Here is a 27,124-nt window from a genome sequence, read left to right on the forward strand (position 1 = left end):
CTATGGGGACTGGATATTGTGGATGTGCTAGTGGCCATCTAGCAACCCATGTCCTCAGCTCTATACACAAAATCCCGGTGACAGGTTCCCTTTAATATGACTTTTGAATACACATGTCCAACTGTTCAATGTTTTAGTACTTTTTGCACAACTTGCTGTTCTCTAACAAGGAGCTTAACGGCATAAATAACAGGTATTTGATCCATGAATCGCCCAATAAATTTCCTGGTTCAATTAGAATAGGTATTTAAACAGTCCTCCGCTGTTCAACTTTTGACATCATGAGACCAAGACGAGACCTAACAATTGATCAATGGTACGTTGCCATTGCAAGTCTTTAAGCAGGATGGTCTCAAACGGAAATGGCCACTGAGCTTAGAGTGTCACAGATTGTCATCAGCAGGTTGCAACAGAGATACAGAGAGACGGGAAGTCACAGAAAGGCATAGAAGTAGACGTCCATTGGCCCCATCCCACGCTGATGACAGCTTCATTGTGAACAATGCCCTGCGGAACCGGATGATGAATGCCACACAACTCCAAACTGTTTACATTGGCGTGGGCTGCATGATAGACTACCTGCAAGGGTACCTGACCACAGGAGTCATTGTCTTGCATGGGCCTGGTAGCATCTACGCTGGATGAGGGACCAGTGGGCCTCAGTGCTGTTTACTGATGAAAGTCAATTCAAGCTGAGCAGAAATGACGGCCACCAAAGATGTTGGAGATGTCAAGGAGAGCGCTATCCATCAGCCGCTGTTGTCACCAGACGAGCCTTTGGTGGTTGTGGTGTTACAGTGTGGGCAGGTGTGTCTAGTGCAGTGGTGGCTAACCTTGGCACTCCAGCTGTGGTGAAACTACGAATCCCAGCATGCTCCATTTATTTCTATAGAGTTCTGGGAGCAGCCAAGCAAGGGGGGCATCTTGGGAGTTGTAGTTTTACCACAGCTGGAGTGCCAAGGTTAGCCATCACTGATCTAGTGAATACAGAACTGCCTTACACTTTGTGAATTGTACTGTGGCAAGCCCATTCTACAAGCAGTCATTGTGCCTCTGCATGAACAGCACAGGCCTAATTTTATCTTCATAGACAACAATGCGCCATCTAGGGCTGAAACGATTACTCAATTGAATCGAGTATTTCAACACAAAAATCCTTGATGCAAATTTTTTGCATCGAGGATTCATTTGTGTCATGTGATCACGGAGCGGGAGTGAAGTGCTTGCTATTACTCACCCCTTACGTGCACTATGTCCTGACGATGTGTGACGTAATGATGACAGTGCAGCGCGTGGGAGAAGATGGACGAGTTGTGGAGTGGCACCCTTACAGGAGAGGTAAGTATTTTATCTCACTGGTGCTGGGGGCATTGGGTGGGGCGATGAGTTTTTATAAAGAAAAATGTTCTTTTAATTTGTTTTTTGTTTGTTATTAGAGTAATCAATCATTTGATTAATCAATAGAATACTCGATTACAAAAATAGTCAATAGCTGCAGCCCTAGCGCCAGCAAATCGAGGTTGCATCATTAGGGAACAACTGTTGGAGAATGAGTGGCCTGCACTTTCTCCAGATCTGAATCCTATTGAAAGCCTATGGGATCAGCTGAATCGTTGTGTAGAGGCTTGTAACTCTGTACCCCAGAACTTCAATGACCTGAGGGACGCCCTTGAAGAAGAGTGGGATGCCTCAGACAATAAGTTAACTTGTGAACAGCATGAGACTGCTGCAATTGATGCTCAAGACCACATGACAAGTTTTTGAGAGTGACATTTTTTGTGGGGGTATACCCACCACTGTTGGCTTTTGTTTCAATAAATTGCTTCAGATGAGGAAATTACCATTGCATGCTTCTACTTTTTCATGATATATCATCACTGGAGTGTGAACTTTACATTTTCCATAAATTTCACCAGAAAGCCAAATATCCCAAATTTTTTCTGAGTAGTGTATAGGTCACAGCAGCTTGAACGAGATGTCCCATCAATGACGTACCATTTAAGCTGCTGAGACTACCGAGACCAGATATTGGCAACAGTGGTGGTCAAGGGATCAATCAGCTTCCTGATATTGCAGGTGACCAGAGGCAGCAGGGAATGGATCAGCGACAGGACCAACCATGGACGGACAGGTGAGAGCAATGTTGTTGTTGTTTTTTTTTTGTTTTTGTTTTTTAAGTGTTCAGTTTTAGGACCCCAGGGGCTGTCAGCACCAAGGCCGGTCAACCCATTAAAAAAAGTCTCATAAATCAGAACACCTGCATGTATTTCACCAGTATAACAGAAACTACACAAAGCAGATAACATATATTAGAAATGTCCACAAACTGTCAAAAGAAAGGTCTTACATCACATTCTAGGGACAAGATGCTCAAGTACAGTGGTGTCCTCGTGTCTAAACTTCAACAAGGACTACAATTTGCTACACTGAATACTTTGGTACATTAGACAATTTGATACTGGCAAATTAAAATGACAATCATATGTTAACACACTCAGAAGAGAGGTCTGTGCTTTTCATCAGTCTCCAAATACATTCACATTACAGTTAAGCAATCACTGCACTAGTCAACACTTCAATATCTGCAAACTTTTACTTACTGCATCTCTTGTGAAGTCAATGTCTCCAACTATGCCCCTCTCGCGATTTACAGCAAATACATTATTTTCATGTAGAGAGCCAAGAACGATGTTGGAGGCATGTAGTGTATGCAAGCCAAGTGCAACCCCTCTCATCACTCTCACAATCTCCTGCAAAGAAGTTTCAAAAGTTTAACAAAAAGAAAGAAATAAGGCCACTTTCACATCAGCGTTTTTCCGTTCAGGTATTGAGATCCGTCATAGGATCTCAAAACCGGAGGAAAATGCTTCAGTTTTGCCCCATTGATTGTCAATAGGAACAAAACTGAATGGAACGGAGTGCACCAAAATGCATTATGTTCCATTTGGTTGTGTTCCCATACAGAACACAAAACTGCTGAAAGCAGGACCTGTTTTTTCAGACAGTAGCCTAACGCACCGAGAAGTTGTTGGAATTAAATGAAAGATTCTATGTGTGAAAGTAATGATGATACAGTATATGTAAGCGATTACAATATTAGTGCAAAAGGAAACGGTATATACACATGCATACATATCTGAAAAACTGTGATCCTACTTCATTGTCCATCGTGAATGATGCAATTAGCACATGTCACATTCTAAAACTGAAATCTTAACTGACCCAAAATGCGTTGTGTTTCAGGATCGTACATACAGTAGGGAAACTGTGCTATAACAGTCTATCACAATGAACAGAAGCAAGTCTATGGAAGTTTCAATTGAAACGATGCATTGCTCCTTAAAGGGGTTGTCCAGGTTCAGAGCTGAACCCGGACATCTCTCCATTTTCACCCCGGCAGCCCCCCTGACAGGAGCATCGGAGCAGTTCATGCTCCGATGCTCTCCTTTGCCCTGCGCTAAATCGCGCAGGGCAAAGGCATTTTTAGGAGTTCCGGTGACGTACCGGGGCTCTCCATGGGGCTGACAGGAACCCCGGTGACGTCACCGGCACTGATGGGCGGGATTTAGCTCTGCCCTAGCCAGTAAAACGGCTAGGGCAGAGCTAAAGCCCGCCACTCAGAGCCGGTGACATCACCGAATACACTGCCGGGCGGAAGTTACCGCCCGGCAGTGTGTTATTGAAAACAAAAGAGCCCGTGCCCTGCGCGATTTAGCGCAGGGCACAGGAGCCCATCGGAGCATGAGATGCTCCGATGCTAGGCTCAGGGGGGCTGCCGGGGTGAAAATAAGGGTATGTCCGGGTATGTCCGACAACCCCTTTAAAGCATACCTGAGTTTTCAAAAAAATGTTTGCATAAAGGTTGTGTCTTTGTACAATCATGGCTGTGAAGGAACAGTTATGTTTTTGCAGCCATATTATTCCTGTTTCAGCTACACATCTGGATGCATTTCTCTCACAAGCAGTGGGTGTCTCCCTTTAGTTCCCTATGTTTGTTTTCTTTTAGGAGTACAGAGACTCTTAATTATTATAACAGTTTATGCCAAGTGTGCAGCAAGGACCCAGGTAATTTGGATTGGATGAGTATAATAAAGACACACAAGTTAGGTGAAACCTGCTTTATTTTTCCTACTGAATGTAAACTCTGCAATAAGGCACAGACAATAAGGTCTGTGGTGGTCACAATATTTAGCACAGAAACTACGTACTTACGTGTGAACTCAATTTATTGCTGGCTTGAATACAGCCCAAGTTTTCGCCAGGATAAAAGGGAACCATCAGGTATACCACCGGATCAAACTGAGAAAAATACACAATAAAACATATCCTAGTTACTCTCCACAGCTGGTTTGCGCGTGTCTCACCGATATGCCATTTTACAGAGGCTCCCTGATCAGTCTTAAGTTGATTGGCAAAACCTGTTGGAGACAGAGTTTGTGATGCTATTTTGCAGGTCTCAGGTTCCAGCACAGGTATGGGGTTTTCAAATGGAAAGAGCAGCTGGTTCAAGCACTTCAAATTAACAGAGGAACAAACAGCACACTTACTTGTTGGCCTCCTTTTCAGCTTCAGAACGGATAGCCGCACTGCTTCTCAGACTAGCTGGCGCATACTTTGCATTTTGTAGGCCAACACACTTTCTGCTGCCTTCGGATTGGTTAGCACTGTTCACGTGAGCAGTGCTGGCCAACCCAAGTGCGAGGATGGACAATTAGGAAGTGTCAAAGTACTGATGCACAGTAGTCTGAAAAGTGGTGCAGCCATTTTAGATGACAGAATAGGAGCCTGGGAATCAAATGATCTGCAGCTGTTGAGGAGGTCACATGTAACTGTGCTGTTCATTCCCTGTTTCCCGTTTTTTTTATACTGATGACCTCTCCTTAGGATAGGTCTTTAATATCAGATGGGTGAGGGGCCAACTCCCGACACCATCGCCGATCAGCAGTTTGCATGGGCGGACTGGCCATAGACCCTACAGGGAAATTTCCCAGGGGGCTGCATGAGCCGCCTCATGGCCGCAGACAGGGTACATAACCATTTGATGCTATAAGCATTAATTAATGCTAGGAGCATCAGGTACGGCCACAGGTCCCTCTCCTGAATTCAACTGTATCACCGTCCTCAGGATGGTGATACAGTAGAATACTATGGTGTAGGAGGTAGTATTGTGTGCTGCTCTGTGGTATTTGGTTCTGCTGGGACAGTATTTTATGCTGTACTGTATGCTCTGCCTACTTCTGTTGGCCATGCCAACTTGTTTTGCCTCTCCTTCTGTCAATTTGCACATGCCTACAACATGCGCCCTCTTTTAGGGTTTTTTTCCAGGGCTTAAGTTCCCAGTCCACCCATGGCTGTTTGTAGAGAAAGCAAAACTCGTATTATCAATGTCTTCTCTTCACTGTTTACCTGCTCGCCATTGCAACTGCAGCAGTGAGCAGGTGTAATTACAACTGCTCTGTCTCCGTTCATTTCAATGGGACAGATCCATCCAATTAACTTAAACAGGAAGGAGCCGTCCCATTTAAGTAAACGGGGATGGAGCAGTTGTAATTACACCTGCTCGCTGCTGCCGTTGCAATGGCGAGCAGGTAAACTGTGAAGAGAAGGCAATGATCGTACAAGCACTGAGGTCTCTTCAAACAGCTGAACAGCAGGGTTGCCAGGAGTCAGCCACCCGCCGATCTGATATTAAATGGCCTATCCTGAGAATAGGTCATCAATATAAAAAAAGCGGGCAACCCTTTTTCCCTTTTTTAATGTGTTGTTTTTTTTTTTCCCCTTTAAGGTGGGTCGCTTTAAATTCAGCCATGATGTGTAGAGTTCCATTAACCAGGGCCATTCTGCCTATAGACAAACAGTTGAGGCAGCACTCCAATTAATACACACTTTTATTGACCCAAGGGGTCAGTATTGGGCCCTATCCTCTTCAATATATTTATTAATGATCTTGTAGAAGGCTTGCACAGTAAAATATCAATTTTTGCAGAGGACACTAAACTGTGTAAAGTAATTAACACTAAAGAGGACAATATACTGCTACCGATGGATCTTGATAGATTGGATGCTTGGGCAGAGGAGTGGCAGATGAGGTTTAACACTGAGGTTATTATGCACATGGGTAGGAATAATACAAGTCACACTCGTTTGTTTGCTGTTCACTAGGAATTTTAGCGAACATCAAACTAAGCTGTAAAAACCAGTGTCAGGCAGCTGCTGCCAAGGCCAATAAGATAATGGTTTGCATCAAAAGGGCATAGCTGCCCGTGATGAGAACATAGTCCTACCACATTACAAAATCACTAGTCAGACCACACATGGAGTACTGTGTACAGTTCTGGGCTCCTGTGAACAAGGCAGCCATAGCAGAGATGGAGAGGGTCCAGAGGAGGGCAACTAAAGTAACTACGGGAATGAGGGAACTACAGTACCCTGAAAGATTATAAACATTAGGGTTATTCACTTTAGAAAAAAAAAGACGACTGACGGGAGATTTAATTACCATGTATAAATATATCGGGGGTCAGTACAGAGATCTCTCCCAACATATTTATCTCCAGGACTGTGACTGTGAAGAGGGGACATCCTCTGTGTCTGGAGGAAAGAAGGTTTGTACACAACCACAGAAAAGGATTCTTTACGGTAAGAGCAGTGAGACTATGGAAGTCTCTGCCTGAGGAGGTAGTGACGGCGAGTTCCCTAAAAGAGTTCAAGAGGGGCCTGGATGTATTAATGGACTGTAATAATATTACAGACTATAGCTACTAGAGAGGGGTCATTGATCCAGGGCGTTATCTGATTGTATCGGAAAGGAATTTTTTTCCCCATTAAGTGGGGAAAATTGGCTTCTACCTCAGTTTTTTTTTTTTGCCTTCCTCTGGATCAACTTGCACGGTAACAGGTCAAACTGGATGGACAAATGTCTTTTTTCGGCCTTATATACTGTTACTATGCAAGGTATCCGTACTGATGAGCTGAAACATTGAATGGGTGAATAAAGGTATGTATTATTTGGTGTGCTGCCTCAACCTCTGTCTGCTGTGGAGGGCATGGGACCTGGTCCTGCAAGGCTTACACCTTTATATATCATGGTCCAGTGCTGCTGGCCTCTTTGAATGATTTATTCCCTCTATGTGCAATGTTTTACAAGGGGTATCCCTGGGATAGCAAACCATATACAGCCGGAAACTTTGTATTAATTATTCTACTTAATTATACTTGAATATTCATCCTGCTTGCTTAGTGTGAAACAGCCTGTGCAAAATAGGTAAAGCTATGGTTTAGTGGCACAGACATGTGCTATGAGAGTTGATGGGGCATCTTCTCTTAAAGCTCTGCTTTGTGTAATTTCCATTTTTCCTACTGAAAATATATGAAACATTAAAGGGGTTGTTCCATTATCAGTAATACTTATATAGAGGCAGTCAAGTGAATGGGATCGCGGGACCGCTGCGCCATTCAAAAGGAGACAGACCCCTAGAAATCAGACACTTGTGGCCTATTCTGTGGAAAGATGTAGATTATGGGACAACTTCTAAAGGTCTAGAAGACATTGTCAGCAAACAACACGTGCCTTCTCTAAAGGAACGGCAGCACAGTCCTATTCACTTGAATGCCCCATATGTAGATCACAGATAACTGTGACAGAACGGTAGCAGTCCATTAGATCATTGTTACCAGTGAATTGTGTACAGGAACAAGACCAGCACTATGCCAAAAACTCTTAACACACAGAACGTCACCTCAAACATGCAAACACAAAATTATCCCTGGCCACCAATTTGTGGCTGTTCTGCCCAGGCCCTGTCTGTACATGTATTAAAAACATTCCTGTATCTAGATGATCATCCTTCATGTGCAGAAGCAGCATGTACAGCTAAGGGTACATAGGAGCACAAGAGATTACTCTAGGTGCCCAAAATCTAGAGAGAATGCCAAAAAGAAAATCACTACAATGAAATGGATGTCAGAGGAAGCCTCTGGTGTTTCAGTACTTTATAAAATGATGTCCCAAAACAGTATGAAAAAGTGATCTACTCCAGAAAGTATTTTTTTCTTCCCCAGGATGATGTGGGTAGAAAAGTATGGTGTGTTTTAACCCCTTTTCACACAACGTAACTGTTCGTTATAGGTTTGGACTAACATTATGCGAAATGATATTTAATAAGGTTGTGCCGGCACCATTAAGTCAGGGCCCACTGGAACACACTACCAACATCCTGCTGCAATGCAACTGCCACTAGTGGTTTTATTTTGCAAAAATGTTTAAAAAGTACTCATTTGTGGCACTGCTTAAATTTTAACGACCCACACAGCTAGGGGTTAGTAAGACTATTCATGATTTTTTTTTTAAGTGCAATTAAAGTTTTGGCATATTAAAATAAAATGCTAAGGGAACAGGCTGACTGTGCTCCACTATGCATTACACAATGTATTTGGCATCGCTGTATATGAAAAAGTGGGAATTTTCCAGAAGTCCGACATGACAACACCAGAGGAGGATGTCCCTTTTGACCTCTGAAGGGACCGAAAGTGTGTGAGATTAAAAACTCCCAATCCCTCCCACTTGCCAGTGTTTTTACAAGAACCATGTTCAGATCGATGCAACCAGGTAGCAATATTATGAAGGGGGGGGGGGGGGGGGAGAGATACCAGGTGCTGTCATGTCAGATTCCCAGAAAGACAATTACTGGTAGGTCTAATTCCTACTTTCCAGGACGTCCTCCATGACAGCACCACAGAAGTGCCAACTCAAAGGTTTTATGGAGGGACTGCAGGCAAAAGGACCCTGCAAACGAAAGCCAGATCCCTACTGGCCAGAATGTCCGATCTGTAATGTTTGCAGAAAGCATGTATGCTGGACCAACAAGCAGTCTTGTAAAAATGAATGCATTTGCTCTCTCAGCCCAAGAGGATCATGCTCTTGTGGAATGAGCTTGGATACCAGGAGGTGGCACCAGATGTCGAGCTTTCTATGCCTCTGACATTGTTGATTTTAATGCTTTTTCTCCCTTATTTTTGCCTCCAAACAACTTAAACAGATTAGGAGTCTTGTGGCGTCAAGATACTGTAGTACTGCTCACCTTACATCTAGAATTCTTTTCTTTCAGATTCTGACAAAAAGACGTTAAGATTAGTTCTTGCTCTCCGAAAAGGAGACACGACTTCCGGGAGAAATGCCGGTTCCAGTTACATAGTTACACCAATTGTCTGTCTGATGTTATGGCCACCAAGAAGAACATTTTTAAAGGGAACCTGTCACCTGGGTTTTGTGTATAGAGCCGAAATAACTGAATCCCCAATTGAACCTTTAGAATCAGTAAATATTAAAATTCTGACTTTAAAGGGAACCTGTCACCGGGATTTTGTGCATAGAGCTGAGGACATGGCCGCCAGCACATCCGCAATACCCAGTCCCCATAGCTCTGTGTGCTTTTATTGTGTCAAAAAAAAAAGATTTGATACAAATGCTAATTAACCTGACATTAGTCACTGACTCATCTCAGGTTAATTTGCATATGTATCAAAAAAAGCACACAGAGCTATGGGGACTGGGTATTGCGGATGCGTTAGCGGCCATCTAGCAACCCATGTCCTCAGCTCTATACACAAAATCCCAGTGACAGGTTCCTTTTAAAGTTAGAATTTTAATATTTACTGATTCTAAAGGTTCAATTGGGGATTTAGTTATTCCAATAAGAAAAATATATAAATCCCAAGGTGGTACATTTTCCCTTAGGAAGGGTCTGATCCTAGAACTGGCTGTTATGAACCTTTTTGTTCACCTATGATCTGCCAGGGAAATGTCAAATATGGTACTTAGGGCTGAAAATTTTACTTTTAGGGGACTAGTACTTAACTCCTTCTCGAATTCTGACTGTAGAAAATCCAGGATTTTCAGAAAATTAAGGGACACTATCCCCCGACCAAGAGCAAAAGGCTTTCTAGATTTTTTACTAAATAGAAGTAGTTATCTTTTTATGACTATGTTGAAGTATAGTAATCACCCTATCAGTCAGGACCTGTCTAGGCAATATTTCCATCTTAGGATCCATGCTAATAGATCTAATTTCCGGAGGTCCTCCCCTAGGCTACTTTCACACTCTCAGTAAGCTTTTCCAGCAGGCTGTTCCGGCAGGGGAACAGTCTGCCGGATCCATACTACCATTTGCACATGCGCGCTGCCGGAAGTCCGCCCGGCCCCATTCACTATATACACATATATAAAAATATATTACAGACCAAAAGTTTGGACACCTTCTCATTCAAAGAGTTTTCTTCATTTTCATGACTATGAAAATTGTAGATTAACACTGAAGGCATCAAAACTATGAATTAACACATGTGAAATTATATACATAACAAAAACATGTGAAACAACTGAAAATATGTAATTCTAGGTTCTTAAAAGTAGCCACCTTTCCTTTCATTACTGCTTTGCACACTCTTGGCATTTTCTTGATGAGCTTCAAGAGGTAGTCACCTGAAATGGTCTTCCAACAGTCTTGAAGAAGTTCCCAGAGATGCTTAGCACTTGTTGGCCCTTTTTCTGCGGTCCAGCTCACCCTAAACCATCTCGATTGGGTTCAGGTCCGGTGACTGTGGAGGCCAGGTCATCTGGCGCAGCACCCCATCACTCTCCTTCATGGTCAAATAGCCCTTACACAGCCTAGAGGTGTGTTTGGGGTCATTGTCCTATTGAAAAATAAATGATGGTCCAACTAAACGCAAACCGGATGGAATAGCATGCCGCTGCAAGATGCTGTGGTAGCCATGCTGGTTCAGTATGCCTTAGATTTTGAATAAATCCCCAACAGTGTCACCAGCAAAGCACCCCCACACCATCACACCTCCTCCTCCATGCTTCACGGTGGGAACCAGGCATGTAGAGTCCATCCGTTCACCTTTTCTGCGTCGCACAAAGACATGGTGGTTGGAACCAAAGATCTCAAATTTGGACTCATCAGACCAAAGCACAGATTTCCACTGGTCTAATGTCCATTCCTTGTGTTCTTTAGCCCAAACAAGGTAACCAGTGCGGTAGGTAGAATCTCCTCCGCTGGTGACTGCAAGCACCGGTCTCTGGTCCTCCAGTTCCCATGTGCTGAGGGACCCCTATCCCGATAGGTTTTAGCAGGGCCTCCCAGGAGCAGGAAGGGGAGGGATGTGACCCTATTTGAGCCCCAGCCCTAGTTCTTTCTTCTATCTTGATCTCTGCTCTCTAGCACGTGCCCCCCTGGAGGGACGGGAAGAATAGCAAGTGGGTGGTATTGTTTTTTTTTTTTTTTTTTTTTATATATATATGCATCTCGCTTCCTGTCCCTTCAGAGGTCAAAGGGAACATCTGTGGTACTGTCATGGAAGACATCCTGGGAAGATTCATATTTGCAGTAAATATTATTGATTGAACCATCTTAGAAATATTAATTCCATAGATGGATGCATATGATCTACTGTAAAACTCTTGTCTCCTGTGGCACACAGGAGAGACCATGGGTTCAGCTTCTGTCTTTTAGAGCTGGACACTAAGCTTAAAAAGTGTTCACTCTTCACACCATCTACACCTTTCCCACAGGGCCAAAAGCAAAAATCAGTGTGCACTAGAGACCAAAGAAATGTATAAATTTAGAACAGACAAAACAGGAAGCTTGGGCAAACTAACAGCACAACAGTGGGTGCTCTGTCCCCAATGAACAGGTAAAAAAAAAAAAAGGATTTTACGGTAAGTAAAAAAAATAAAAATACAATTTTTCTCATCCAGGTCATTGGGAGACAAACGATAGACCATGGGACATTCCAAAGCAGTGCACAGGTAAAGTAACTCAAATAATGAAGGTGCAGTTAACAAGTTACCACCTACAGATGCAGACGTGTGCATCTGGAGTGAAAAACAGCTATAAGGGAGGCAAAGATTTTGGTAAATGTCCTTGGTGCCATTGAGGTCAAATGGAAGGGCCACGAATTGGAAGGGGAGGGACCCCACTGAGAATATTACGTTTTGATGGTGTGAGACACCGATTGGGATGTGGAAATAGATGTACTGGATGTATAACTAGGACTGAAATCCCTCAACCACTGTTCCAAGGAAGCAATCAGCGAATGCAGAGATTCCACGTGAAAATGTTTTGCTGGGACAAACTTGTTGAGGATCTTGAGACCCAACACAGGGCAAACTGTCACTTTTTTGGAACTAAGAACAGGTTTGAATAAAAACAGAAATCTTTTGTATTGGGCAACAGGTACAATCAGTCCCTGGGGGAGTAGAAAACAGATTGCTTGAAAGAGTGACGAGTCTTTGGTAGCGTAGGGTGGAGTAATAGTCCGAACAAAACAAGATGGAGAGACAGGAGAAATCCATTTTGTAACCATCCAATATGACCCCCTGTGCTCAGGCATCTGAGATATGGGAAAGCCAGACTCCTGAAGAGATAAAGTCGACCCCTTGACCAACCAAGCTCAGATGGGGCCGCAATTCATGCAGAGATGGACTTTGAGGAAGAGGGTTTAGAGGTAGTTGGGAGAGGACGCCGTGAGGCTTAGGGCTTGAAGGACAGTTCTCTTTTGTGATCCTGCAGTGTATTGGACTGGGGAAGCAAAGAAAAGGATAATATAAAAATCCCTGGCCTTTTTGGAGCCATTGTTGTGGGCTGTCTTGTTTTGCGCCAGAGGAGTACTTTTTCCCAAACAGACGTAAAACAAAGAGGAGGAGCGTGGCGAGTACTTTTTTTTATGCATTACCGGCTCCCTGCAGGAAAGTCACAGGGTTCTGAGGGTGGCTACAAGACATGCCCAACAGCGAGCCATCAATCAGGCAGCATCCAAAGAGGCTTCAAAAGATACAGGAGCTAGCCTGAAGGATGTGGTTACGGAGGTGGGAGGAACATCCCATTGTGGTTTTCCAGACCCCTGTGGAGGATTGAGAGTTGGCGAAGGGCTGAACATATGGCTTCAAATGAGGACTTCGAAAAAGGCTCCAGCTTCCTATTCTTTTGGATGGAGAAGGAAGCCTCATCCACCATGGGCAGAGTGGTGTGTTTAGCCAAATAGAATACCAGTAGATCCATAGTAGGGGCGTGAAGGAAAGAGGAACTCGAGGAGAAGCTAGGAGCCCAAAGGAATCTGGGGTTTGGAAGAGGGCGGCCGCAAAGGTGGTCTCAACTTCCAGTGGGGTTGTATCTTTCAGTGTACTGCCCCTTGGGCAGAGCACTTCCACTGGCATCAAGTGAGGGTTACTGTTTGTGAGGTAACGATGGGCTGGTGGTAGACTGAGGTTTTGGTGGCCAGCTGTACCTCCTTTTCTTCAAGAGGTGGGGAATAAACAGTTGGTTTAATGTCCCCAAAGGTCCCACCATCTTTATATGGGAGAACAGGGAGCTGTGCTGCCTGTAATCCTTGTTCCAAAAACAAAATAAATAAGTAAATCTATTTTTGCACACCTGCCAGACAGGCATGTTTGCTTCCTACAAACACTAAGCTAAACCTGACTTAGCTTAGTTCCTGAGAAAAGGGAATAGTATGCTCCTCCAAGTGGCTGCAGCTATATCCATGGTCTATCCTGAGTCCCCTAATGAAACGAATGAGAAATAATAAGATTGTCTGTGTCCAAAATACACCCAGGTCATGAAGGAATTAATCGGAGTAAGACAATAGTGACTTATGCATTGCACAAACACTTGTAGAACCACAGAGATTGTATCAAAGTGAGCCAATATAACCCCTCCCAACTTACTTTACCTATATGTGGAAGCACCGTGTAGCACTCCAGAAGTTACATAGTTGGTGCTCTTACAGAACGCTTTACAGGGATTGTCCAGGATTTTTATATTTATTGCCTATCCACAAGATAGGCCAACAAATCAGATCGGTGAGGGACAGATACCAAGCCCCACCGCTGATCAAAAATTACCTTTATCAAGAGTCCATGCTGAAAACTACAAAGCTTTTTTCAACTATGCAGTGGATGGAGCTGTAACTGGAAGCAGCGCTGCAGCTACCAGCTGTGAAGTTCTGGTGTCAGCGTTACAAGGTAACGGCTGATAATCGTCGCCCCTCTCCTTAGGCTAGCCAATGGAAGAAAGAAAAAATGGACTTTCCCCTGTGCTGCTGAAGAAGAGGTCAACGGTGTAAATGTAAAGAAAGAAGTAAAAAAGCTATGAGTTTCAGGATTCTGAAATTCACCGCTTTTTTACACGACAATAAATTAAGAAGAAGAATACACCTCTACAGCAGCAACACCAGGCAAAGTCCATTTTTGATCTTTCTTCCATTGGTTAACATCTACCAGAATCCTTTAGATCCCTGGTTGGATGTCTGGCTACAACCTTACATTCTACATGGCTCACAACTCCATAAGGTGAGCACTTTTTGTGGATTGTACCATTTGCTATAAGTGGTAACACCCTATGTTGTGCCATTTGTGTTCTTTCCTCTTGATAATCTTACCTGAGGAAAGGCCATCAACAGCAAAACCCTGGACAACTCCTTTAATGCACTCCCCTGTTTAAAGTGCTCCGAGATTTATTTACCTTGCAAAAAAACAAGTAAAGAAGTTGCATAATCCCAGATTCCTCTTTCTGTTGTAACCAAGCTTTGTGATATTTTGACGCCCTCACAATTACTTGTTCTTCTGTATCCACACCTACAGAATAGCCCTAAAAGGTAAAATGACAAATCAAGGATACACAGCCTACACATGTTGGTGACAGCCATATCAAAGTTAAAGTAGTGTAATTAATTGTTCCTGCATGAATATTGCTTGATGCTCCTCATCAAGGGATACTTTATGTGGATAATGTTACTGAGGGAGCAGGTAAACACTGAAAAGGACAGAACTTTGGAGCATCAAGGGCACACCCTCAGTGATCAGAACAGGTTATTTATATATATATATATATAATTGAGGGGGGGGGGGGGGTTTCTGCTAAATGCAAAAAAGAATTTTAGAAGCAAAAGGATACGTTTTACATGTCTACTCAAGCCCTACTTGACACCCCTTAAGTTCCGGGCCCATTTTTGGTTTAGCATTTTTTTCCCTCCCCACGTTCCAATAGCCATAACGTTTTTAATTTTCTGTTCATATACTCATATGAGGGTTTATTTTTTTAAGGATAAGTTGTATTTTTAAAAGCACCATTCAATTTACCATGTTTGTTATGGGAAAATGGCTTTTATGGCTTTCACTGTGTGCTAAAAATGTTGTTATTCTGCGGCTCAATACAAATACAGTGATACCAAACCTGTATAACTTTTTTGTTTTACTACTTTAAAAAAATAAAAACCTTTGAAGAAAAAAAATATATATATTCTGACAGCCATAACTAAAAATATTTCTTTCTAGAGAGCTGTATCAAGGCTTGTTTTTTTGCGGAATGAACTGTAGTTTTTAATGGTGCCATTTTTGTGGTACGTACAACTTTTTGATCAGTATTACTCAATTTTTTTGGGGAAAAAATTATCGAATATTGATATTTTCATTTTTTTTTGTTATGGCGTTCACCGCACTGGAATTGTCACACACTCCCTGCTGAGCTGTGCTTCGTGCACAGTGCAGTAGGGAGCTTACCATGGAAGCCTGGTAAGCTTCAGAAGTTTCCAGGCTGCCATGGTAACCTAAACAGAGCCCTGCGATTTCACTGCGGTGGCTCCGATCAGAAGGCAGAGGGAGGGTTAAATTACCTCTCTTAAAAACTTCCACCGTTTCACTGCAATCCAGTCCCAGAGAATAATTGTTGGAAATTTTGTAGTTTGATTGCTTCCCTGCAAGGAGCAAAGTTCTCCCTTCACCTTCTGTGTCGACAAGTCATGTGACAAAAGAGAGGTACAGATGCAGCAAAGGGCAATAAAGGTGGACTATGGTTGGGAGAAAATGAGACAACTAGACAGACTGCTAGACTGAGAGGGAGGAATGAAGTGAAGGAGAAGTATGCGCATACACTACTAGACTGAGGGTGAGATGATGCTAGGGAGAAATTTATCATAGCCCAATGGTGTACATAGGGCTACAAAATCTAGGTGCACTGCCAAATGCTGAGCCTCGTTTGTCAGGCATATGTTAGGCGCAGCATCCGGCAGTTCATGTTCCTCAACTGAAATATGCCAGGGGCTGGTGTAGGGCTGAAACGATTATTCGAATAACTCGATTAAATCGAGTCAAAAAATTCATTGATGCAGTTTCCCTGCATCGAGGAATCGTTTACATCACGTGATCACAGAGCGGGAGTGAAATTAAGCGTCTCACTCACCGCTTCCGTGTCCTCCGGAGGCCAGAGAGGCAGGACTGAGCCGGCCGGCACAGCGGAGGGAGGAGGGAGTCCCTCCCTCCCCACTGTGCGCGGCTGCCGCTGAAGACCAATGAGGACAGAGTAGGAGGAGGGGAGGGACTGTGGCCACTGCGCTACCAATGACTGTGCCGGCCATATCCCACAGGGTCCCCCTCCTCCCCCCCATCATTGGTGGCAGTGTCAGTTCCGATCGGAGCCCCAGCAGTGTAATGCTGGGGCTCCGATCGGTTACCATGGCAGCCAGGACGCTACTGAAGTCCTGGCTGCCATGGTATGTTAGTGAGCAGAGAGCAGCGCATTATACTCACGTGCGCTGTGGCCGGCGGTCGCTCCTTCTCATAGGCCTGTGCGGCGCATTGCTAATGCTGTAAGCATTAGCAATCCGCCGCACAGACAGAAGGAGCGACCGGCGGCCACAGCGCACGTGAGTATAATGCGCTGCTCTCTGCTCACTAACATACCATGGCAGCCAGGGCTTCAGTAGCGTGACTCCTGGCTGCCATGGTAACCGATCGGAGCCCCAGCATTACACTGCTGGGGCTCCGATCGGAACTGACACTGCCACCAATGATGGGGGGAGGAGGGGGACCCTGTGGCCACTGCCACCAATGATTAATACTGGGGAGGCTGTGGGGAGGGGGGGAGGCAGATCAGAGGCTGGGGGGGGGGAGGCAGATCAGAGGCTGGGGGGGGGGAGGCAGATCAGAGGCTGGGGGGGGGGAGGCAGATCAGAGGCTGGGGGGGAGGCAGATCAGAGGCTGGGGGGGGAGGCAGATCAGAGGCTGGGGGGGGAGGCAGATCAGAGGCTGGGGGCAAGCAGATCAGAGGCTGGGGGCAAGCAGATCAGAGGCTGGGGGCAGGCAGATCAGAGGCTGGGGGCAGGCAGATCAGAGGCTGGGGGCAGGCAGATCAGAGGCTGGGGGCAGGCAGATCAGAGGCTGGGGGCAGGCAGATCAGAGGCTGGGGGCAGGCAGATCAGAGGCTGGGGGCAGGCAGATCAGAGGCTGGGGGCAGGCAGATCAGAGGCTGGGGGCAGGCAGATCAGAGGCTGGGGGCAGGCAGATCAGAGGCTGGGGGCAGGCAGATCAGAGGCTGGGGGCAGGCAGATCAGAGGCTGGGGGCAGGCAGATCAGAGGCTGGGGGCAGGCAGATCAGAGGCTGGGGGCAGGCAGATCAGAGGCTGGGGGCAGGCAGATCAGAGGCTGGGGCTAGGCAGATGGAGAGAGAGTGGTTAATGGAGGCTGCAAGCACCACCTTGGCATGTATAAAGTTATTGGTTTAGAGAGGGGTTAATGAAGGCACCTCCAAGCTGCTTCCATTAACCCCTCCAAACCCAATGGGCATGTATAAAGTTATTGGTTTGGAGGGGTTAATGGAAGCACCTTGGCATTAGGCATGTATAAAGTTATTAACCCCTTCAAACAAATAACTTTATACATACCTAATTACGTACGTTATTTTAAGTAGCTTTTTCTTATTAGATTACTCGATGAATCGAGAAATATAATCGATAGAATACTCGATTACAAAAATATTCGTTTACTGCAGCCCTAGGCTGGTGTAAATTTCAGTGTCCTTCTGCATCAGAAAACTTGTGTAGATGATGATAAATGTGGCGGGGCCTCAGACCCAATCCCCTCCCTTGTCACGACCCTTTTCGGGAAAGTGGTGATGCCGGCAGAGAAACGCCACTAGTGAATTTTTTTTTGTGTGCAAGTGGCGTTAAAAGAAACACCCAATTTTCTACTTTTTCAAGCCATAAAGGTGGTGTATGCGAATGATAAATTTGGCCTCTAGACTGAGGGTGAAAGAAAATTAGGGAAAAGTACATGCATACGCTGCTAGACTGGGGGACAGGGAGAGGGAAGTAGTAAGGGAGAACTACGCTCAAATGCTGTTAGATTGAGGGCAAGAGCGAGGAAAAAACCTATGGGAGAAGTATGTTCATACACTGCTAGACTGAGGGTAGAAGAAGCTGACCAAAGTAGATAAAGGGATTTGATGCAGAGTCACTGTTCTCAGCTTCTGGACTACCCCATAGCTGGAAGTGAAACGGGTTTGCTAAAGGGAACTGGGGACTAAAAAGTATTATACAGATTTCAAAAATAATCAATTCAGACAGAGATAAATGAACTCTGCTAATTATGTTGAGCATTTTTATTTATTTTTGGACACTTCAAAACCTCTTTAATAAGCCTGCTACAAAAAAAAAAAAGCCTTACTGCACTGAAAAACACAAACATAGCATACATACATACAGTATATAAAGCAGACCTATTTACCTTGAGTAAAACTTTTTGGTTCTGGATTTGTGTGCATACCAGTGGGCGTTTGCTGCTAAGTTCCTTCAGTGGTTCAGCATCAAACAGCACCCGCTCCATACTACCCGATAGAAGACCTCCTGAATGCTAAGACAACAAGCAGGCATATACATAATAATTTCATGACTGCCGGTTTACAATGGAACAAATGCTTAGTCTGACTTACCATGTAGTTGGTTATTCCTACGTCAGAGTAGATTAGCGGTAGTTCAGGAAACCACTTCTGGGCCAAATTGCTTAATAATGCCTAATGTGATAAGAAGTTTCACAATATTAACTAATTGAGAAGATCTATCATAAGTGGGTAAGAAAGGATGGTTCATTTGTAACCCCTCTCAGCACAACATAACTATACATCCCCCAAGCAGGTGTAGTCAATTCACAGTGTTTGCAAGCTTCTCCCAATGTGCCCACAGCAGCCCAAGAAGCCAAACTTTGCAATCCTTAAAGGGGTATTCCGATTACAATAAATATAACTTATGTTTTAGACTAATTCATCATCAATAATTACCTAATATAATGCAAGTTTCACATATTTACCACTCAGTAGTTTCCTCATAAGTTACCATGGCATCGACCTGTATTTCTGAGCCTTTGTTAGGTCGAGCATGCTCAGTGTGTTGCTATCAATTCTTTGGTTAAATGTCTTGTGAAACAAAAGGAGTGTTAGTGTGCTGCTCATTACTGAGTAGTGGGGGCATGACGGACTGTATATCAGGCAGCAATCAAACATCAACACTCAAACGAGCGCAAACTCACAGCAGGAAAAGCTAGGGATTGTGGGGATTTATTTTATGCACTTATATAGCGCTACTATATTCTGCAGCACTTTACAGACATTCGCATTTAACTGTCCCCAATGGGGCTCACAATCTAAGGTCATCAGTATGTCTTTGGAGTGTGGGAGGAAATCGGAGTACCCGGATGAAACTTACAGGCGCTATGATACTCTCAGTGTGCTGCAGGCTCACACAGGACCTAGACAAATGGATTGCAAGGTAAATTAAAACTCTGGTTATATGTATAGGTATGAGTTCTGGATGCGCCACAGCTTGCAGCCTTAATGCTATTTTTTCCAAAATTAGGTTACCTTACTGGAATACCCCTTTAAGACACAAACTAGGTCTAAAATAAGGCTAATTTTGGATCTCAAGTGGTGTTGGCGTACTTTACCTATATGTAAATTCGTCAAGGTTTGGACTAATGGTGCATCGTGATATACAGTTATGTAACAGGGATGGCGTAGGCACAGGAGCTGCTGCTGTGCTATTGGCAGCAGGTGTTAGCTGCAACATACAGCCGCCATCTCATTGCAATGCAACTGTGGCATCTGAGGTGTTACGCAGAGGAAAGTTGCCTATAGTCTTTGTCTATTAAGTTATGATGAAGACACAGCCTAAAAACCGCCTGTCCGTTTATGACTTAGACAATAATGCTTTGGTATCTGGAGCAAAAAGCATTATATAACCGATCAGAAAATACCACCCCCCCCCCCCCCCCACCAGAGGTAATTTGGGGGTTAAAGAAAAACTAAATCATGACCAGAATCCTTTATTTATCACCTATTTTTCCAGAAATAGTAAGACAATAAGGCCCCTTTCACACGGGCGAGAATTCCGTGCAGGTGCAATGCGCGAGGTGAACGCATTGCACCCGCACTGAATACCGACCAATTTACTTCAATGGGGCTGTGCAGATAAGCGGCGATCTTCACGCATCACTTGTGTGTTGCGTAAAAATCACAGCATGTTCTATATTCTGCGTTTTTCACGCAACGCAGGCCCCATAGAAATGAATGGGTCTGCGTGAAAAGCACAAGCATCCGCAAGCATGTGCGGATGTGGTGCAATTTTCATGCATGGTTGCTAGGAGATGATGGGACGCCATTAAAGTGTATTCCCTGTATTATTTTCCCTTATGACATGGTTACAAGGGAAAATAATAGCATTCTTAATGCGGAATGCTTAGTAAACTGCAGATTGAGGTTTAAAAAATAAAAAATTAACTTACCTGTTCAAATTGATTGCGCATCCTCTTCTTGCTTCTTCTTTCAGGACCTGCAAAAGGACCTTTGGTGACGTAATCACGCTCACCACGTGGTGATGTCAGTGCAGGTCCTGCTGAATGAAGATACGCGATTAAGTCACCAAAGGTCCTTTTGCAGGTCCTGAAAGAAGCAGCAAGAGGATGCCGGCTGCGCAATCAATTGGAACAGGCAAGTTAATTTATTTTTTTACACCTCAATCTACAGTTTACTAAGCATTCTGTATTAAGAATGCTATTATTTTCCCTTATAATCATGTTATAACGGAAAATATAAAAATCTACAGAATACCTAACCCAAACCCGAACTTCAGTGAAGAAGTTCGCGTCTGGGAACCACAGTCAGTTTTTTATCACGCGCGTGCAAAACGCATTGCACCCGCGCAATAAAAACTGAAGGAAACCCCCAAAAAAGCATGGAGGACCACTAAAGTGCTTCTTCCCTTGCAAAAAGTGCAAGACCTGTAGAATGTATATTTAAAAAAAAAAAAAATTATTGCAAAGAAAGATGGTCAGAAATATGAAATAAAAGCTAAGACTGACTAGCTCAATTTTTTTTGCATATTAGGGCTCATTGACATGACCATAAGGGCTCTTTGCCCATATTGAAGACCGCAAACAGCGGTCCGCAATACACAGGCACCGACCCGCGTTCACTCTGTGCTGCGGACCCACCGACTTAAAGGGGTCCGCGATACGCAAGATACGGCCAAAGATAGGACACATCCTATCTTTTGTGGTGCGGAGGCAAAGACCCAATAGCCCACAGACGCGCTTTGTGGCATTTCCGTGGGCTTCCATGCCTCCTCTCCGCAAAAGATAGGACATGTTCTATCTTTGGCCGTATCTTGCAGATCTATTTAAGTCAATGGGTCCACACGGCCAGTGTCCATATATTGTGGACTCTGTTTGTGGTCCACAATATGGGCACGGAGCCCTTACAGTCGTGTGAATAAGCCCTTTATAATGTGGATGGAGCTACCAATACATTGGGAGGACAGTTCAGAAATTAAAGACAAATGAATGAGAATATTGTAAATATCAAATTGGGTAAATTCACAGTAATGGGGGGGGTCTGACAGGCAGAGGATTCGGAAAATAACATGATGCAAGTGGAGCAGGTCAACACTTTGGCCAATGATTGGCTGCAGTGGTGTCAAAACCGAAGTTTACAACCTAGGAGTGCAGCAGAGAAGCCAAGGCCAGGGAGAGAAGGGGCGGGGAGCCAGCACCCAGTAGCATGTAGATTTGCTTACCTTCGCAGGTCTGCTCCCCACCACCAAAGGTGCAGAACCCCTTTAATTGTTTTAATTAAAGAGTACCTGTAACATCTGCTGACAAGCCTTCTACCAGGAATAATAAAGAAACGGTGCAACAGAGTCATAAGAATAGATGCTCCACAATTGTTATTACACGGGGAATGCAAGTGGTTACAGGAGAGGTGACAGGCCCTCTTTAAAAATGTTAGATTTTTAGGTTGATTTTACTGATACAATAGATTTGTTCTACAAGGAAACAGTGTTAGGAATGTATAAAAGTCGGGGATGGAATCTGAAAAGGAAGAGTCTGAAGACCCCAGCAGGTTAAACTGGCCGGGCACTGCGAGATTCCTTGTGAAGTTTTTATCTTGTAAGCAGAACATTTAAAGTATTTTGGGATTGTACGCATCAGGTTCCAGTTTCTCATGTCCTCTTTCTCCCGTTATTGTCCGCAGTTAGCTGCTCAATGGAGCTGACAATTTACAGGGCCTTCTCAACTAAACATCAACCCAGTGATGCTAGAAGACCTTCAGAACAGTGTGGTGTGGCAATGTTTGTCCTAAAGAGGCTCTTAGTGGACATCAGACGTGCTTTGGCGCACATGTTGGAATGGCTAAAGGAGTAAAGGTGTCAGGACTGTATCCAATATAGACTGTTGAGCCGATCACAAATTTTACTTATGATAATCGCAAGATAATAGGATTTTTTGTGCTTACCTGTAAAATCCCTTTCTTGCTGAGTTCATTGGGGTACACAGGAGACCATGGGTTCAGCTGCTGCTGCCACTAGGAAGTGACACTAGGCAAAAAAAAGTGCTAGCTCCTCCTCTCAGCTATATCCCACCTGCATACACTGAGCTAATCAGTTTGTACAAAAGCAGTAGGAGCAGCCAGGAAAAGCCAACAGAAACCAATTGTATGAAAAAGAGTTGGAGATGGGTCAGAACCATGAACAGGTGGGACCCACCAAAAAGAACCAGCATACTTACTGGGTGGGTGCTGTGTCCCCCAATGAACTCAACGAGAAAAGGATTTTAGAGGTAAGCACACAAAAAAAAATAAAAAAAAATCCTATCCTCTCGCTCGTATCATTGGGGGACACAGGCGACCATGGAAAGTTCCAAAGCATTACCATGGGGAGGGAATAAAAGACTAGAACAAATCTAAGGCTGGCCATGGGATCCCAAACAGAAATGTGGGGAAAGGATGCAGAGGAACCCTGAATAGGACAGGAAGAGCATGAACCAGGAAGGCCAGCCAGAGAGCCTAGAACGCACAGCGTCAGACTGGGCAAAAAGAGGAAAACCCAGTTAAATTAAGCCCAAGGGCTCGACAGGCTTCGAAATATGTGGATGGCAGCACATATTTTCCACAAGAAGGATGAGCAGAATTGCTGTGGGTACCTGGACTGGAAACCCAGGATGTCTTGCATGGCCATAGGCCCCATGGAAAACCAAGGGGCGTTTACTCAACAGAAATGAGTCTGTAGAATCTGGGTATGCACGAGACCTGGCAAACGAGCAACAGGAAAACCCAGCCATGACCTTACCAAATGTATAAGTATCAGGATAGGATACTTCAACCCAGGAAAAAAAAAAACTGGGAAAACTGGAAGGAATTACTGGGCAACTGGCTGAGGACTAGTCCTGTAGGAATCTCCCAATTTAGCTAGGAGACCCCTGTGGGCCAATTTGTAAAAGAAAACCATTAGTAGCCACTCCTTTGTAAACAATCCAGCACGAGAAGAGACTAAAAAGTATGGAATATGATCACTCATCAAGACAGAGATAAGGGATGGCTAAGGGCTCTTTCACACTTGCGTTGTCCGGATCAGTCGTGTACTCCATTTGCCGGATCCGGAAAAACGCAAGTGAACTGAAAGCATTTGAAGACTGATCAGTCTTCAAAATGCGTTCAGTGTTACTATGGCAGCCAGGACGCTATTAAAGTCCTGGTTGCCATAGTAGTAGTGGGGAGCAGTATACTTACCGTCCGTGCGGCTCCCGGGGTGCTCCAGAATGACGTCAGAGCGCCCCATGCGCATGGATGACGTGATCCATGTGATCACGTGATCCATGCGCGTGGGGCGCCCTGACATTAAGTATACTGCTCCCCCGCTCCCCACTACACTTTACCATGGCAAACAGGACTTTAGCATCCCGGCAGCCATGGTAACCATACAGAAAAAGCTAAACGTCGGATCCGGTAATGCACCGAAACAACGTTTAGCTTAAGGCCGGATCCGGATTAATGCCTCTCAAAAGGCATTAATTCCGGATCCAGCCTTGCGGCAAGTGTTCAGGATTTTGGGCCAGAGCAAAAAGCGCAGCATGCTGCGGTATTTTCTCCGGCCAAAAAACGTTCCGGTCCTGAACTGAAGACATCCTGATGCATCCTGAACAGATTTCTCTCCATTCAGAATGCATGGGAATAATCCTGATCAGGATTCTTCCGGCATAGAGCCCCGACGACGGAACTCTATGCCGGAAAAGAACCATGCAAGTGTGAAAGAGCCCTAAGGGGGAGAAAAAGCCACAAAGGGAACCAATCAGAGGTAGAAAATGAAAAACCATAGACAAATGGGGAGTAGTCAGAGGAAAAGACTGTGTCCCCGGGGATCAATAGTGTCCCAGCCGTGCAGCAGAGAGCAATGCGGCAGAAGAGTGCAGCCAAAGCAACCTCCGCCACTGGACAAGGAAGATTGAGAGTGATGCTGGATCCAGGACCAGATCATGACTGGCATTAGACAGCCTGAGGAAACTGAGCAACCGGACTCTTGAGAGCAGACTACAATACATGAGAGAGAGAGAGCGCACATACACTCGCCGGAATACACTCATGGAAGCTGATCCAAAAGGTAAGGATAGCAGCAAACATCTCTGCTTAAATAGGAAACGCCCCTTAAGGAGCGGGTACTGTGGAAGAAAGATACCCCTAGAGCCGTAGAGGCTTGTCACGAGATTTCTAACAAAATAAGCTGTTTGATACTCCACAAACTGCCTGGATCAGGCATAACCAACTGTAGGCTAAAGAACTAAAATATCAGAGGTCTGTAGATTCGTCAGAGACCATCTACTGTCACCGTGAAGCGACTCTGCCTGAAGGGGAGAATGCACAGATTGTTCCGAGATAGGATAAATACTTCTCCAAAAGAGAATGTGAGGACTATGCCAGACATCACAAACACCTGAGAAAACCTGGACATAAGGAAAAAATAGTTCAGGCATTCCAGAATAGTAAGAATGCAGCCTCAGGAGTATGTAGACAAACAATCTGGGGACAGCGCAATTACTCATCTTGCAGAGGGGGCATAATGTCGAAAGGGTGGAGAAAAGCAACACGTGTGCCACCATGGATTGCAGGGTGTATGTAAGCCCCGAGCCTGAGAAGGGAACCACAGTGGTAGACAAGGCACTTAGGGCTAAGGCAAATTCTCCACCTGAGAATAAGGCCAGACAGGAGTAGCCACAGGAATTAGTACTGGCGCAATACTCCACCTGAGGAGGAGATCATAACAGAGAAGCCATAGTATACAGTGATCGCAAAATACTCCACCTGATGAGACCATACAGAAGGAGCCATGATATGTAGTACTAACGCAAATACTCCACCCAAGGGGGAGCCTGTTCAGTAGGAGCCATGGCATAAAGTGCTAACACAAATCCTTCCCCTAAGAAGAAGCCCATACAGATGGTAACCACCGAAACAAGGGCTAGCGCAATACCTGAGAAGGCCATACAGTAGTAGCCATGATATATCCACAAATAACCACAGAATTACAACATGTGTGGGATTATACCCAAACCTCCAAAACACATACACAACACCACACATAAGTACAAACATCACATCTTTATTGAATATATATTATATATATATATATATATATATATATATATATATATATAATACGTTACAGAAAGTACTGGAATGTAGAAAATTGGATTTTTTGTACTCACCGTAAAATCCTTTTCTCGTAGTAGGCATTGGGGGACACAGCACCGTGGGTATATGTCCAACTACCACTATGAGGCACTAGACACAAAAAGTGTTGGCTCCTCCCAGGTGGGCTATACCCTCTCCACAGGCACGAGGCTATTCAGTTTGTACCAAAAGCAGTAGGAGAGAGAAGAAAAGCAAGGAACCAAAAAGCAAGTCTGACATCAATAGTAGGCAAATTAATGGAAACCCTATTAAAGGATAGGATTGTGGAACATCTAAAATCCCATGGATTGCAAGATGAAAAACAGCATGGGTTTACTTCAGGGAGATCATGTCAAACAAATCTTATAGATTTTTTTGACTGGGTGACTAAAATAATAGACGGTGGAGGTGCAGTAGACATCGCATATCTAGATTTTAGTAAGGCTTTTGACACTGTCCCACATAGAAGACTTATCAATAAACTGCAGTCATTGAGCATGGACTCCCATATTGTTGAGTGGATTAGGCAGTGGCTGAGTGACAGGCAACAGAGGGTTGTAGTCAATGGAGAACATTCAAAACAAGGTCATGTTACCAGTGGGGTTCCACAGGGATCTGTACTGGGACCAATTTTGTTTAATATCTTCATAAGTGATATTGCAAAAGGCCTCGATGGTAAGGTTTGTCTTTTTGCTGATGACACAAAGATATGTAACAGGGTTGATGTTCCTGGAGGGAAACGCCAAATGGAAAAGGACTTAGGAAAACTAGAAGAATGGTCAGAACTCTGGCAACTGAAATTTAATGTGGATAAGTGCAAGATAATGCACCTGGGGCGTAAAAACCCAAGGGCAGAATATAGAATATTCGACACAGTCCTGACCTCAGTATCTGAGGAAAGGGATTTAGGAGTAATTATTTCAGAAGACTTAAAGGTGGGAAGACAATGTAATAAAGCAGCACGAAATGCAAGCAGAATGCTTGGATGTATAGGGAGAGGTATAAGCAGTAGAAAGAGTGAAGTGCTTATGCCGCTGTACAGAACACTGGTGAGACCTCACTTGGAGTATTGTGCGCAGTACTGGAGGCCATATCTCCAGAAGGATATAGATACTCTAGAGAGAGTTCAGAGAAGAGCTACTAAACTGGTCCATGGATTGCAGGATAAAACTTACCAGGAAAGGTTAAAAGACCTTAATATGTATAGCTTGGAAGAAAGAAGAGACCGAGGGGATATGATAGAAACTTTTAAATACATAAAGGGAATCAACTCGGTAAAGGAGGAGAGCATATTTAAAAGA

The 27,124-nt window shown here is 44.3% G+C and overlaps 1 protein-coding gene across 1 annotated transcript in view; it reads right to left on the minus strand.

Annotated features, from left to right (window-relative positions):
- Positions 1-27,124, minus strand: part of STK31 (serine/threonine kinase 31) — a 250,414-nt gene that overhangs the window by 36,126 nt on the left and 187,164 nt on the right. The window contains exons 15-19 of the mRNA XM_044295539.1: positions 18,765-18,845; positions 18,560-18,685; positions 14,523-14,648; positions 4,213-4,299; positions 2,601-2,750 (exon numbers count right to left, since the gene is read on the minus strand). Of these exons, the coding sequence (XP_044151474.1) occupies positions 2,601-2,750; positions 4,213-4,299; positions 14,523-14,648; positions 18,560-18,685; positions 18,765-18,845 (570 nt within the window). The remainder of the gene's footprint in view (positions 1-2,600; positions 2,751-4,212; positions 4,300-14,522; positions 14,649-18,559; positions 18,686-18,764; positions 18,846-27,124) is intronic.

The sequence above is a fragment of the Bufo gargarizans genome, chromosome 5 (assembly GCF_014858855.1).
Source record: "Bufo gargarizans isolate SCDJY-AF-19 chromosome 5, ASM1485885v1, whole genome shotgun sequence".
NCBI classification, from domain to species: Eukaryota; Metazoa; Chordata; class Amphibia; order Anura; family Bufonidae; genus Bufo; species Bufo gargarizans.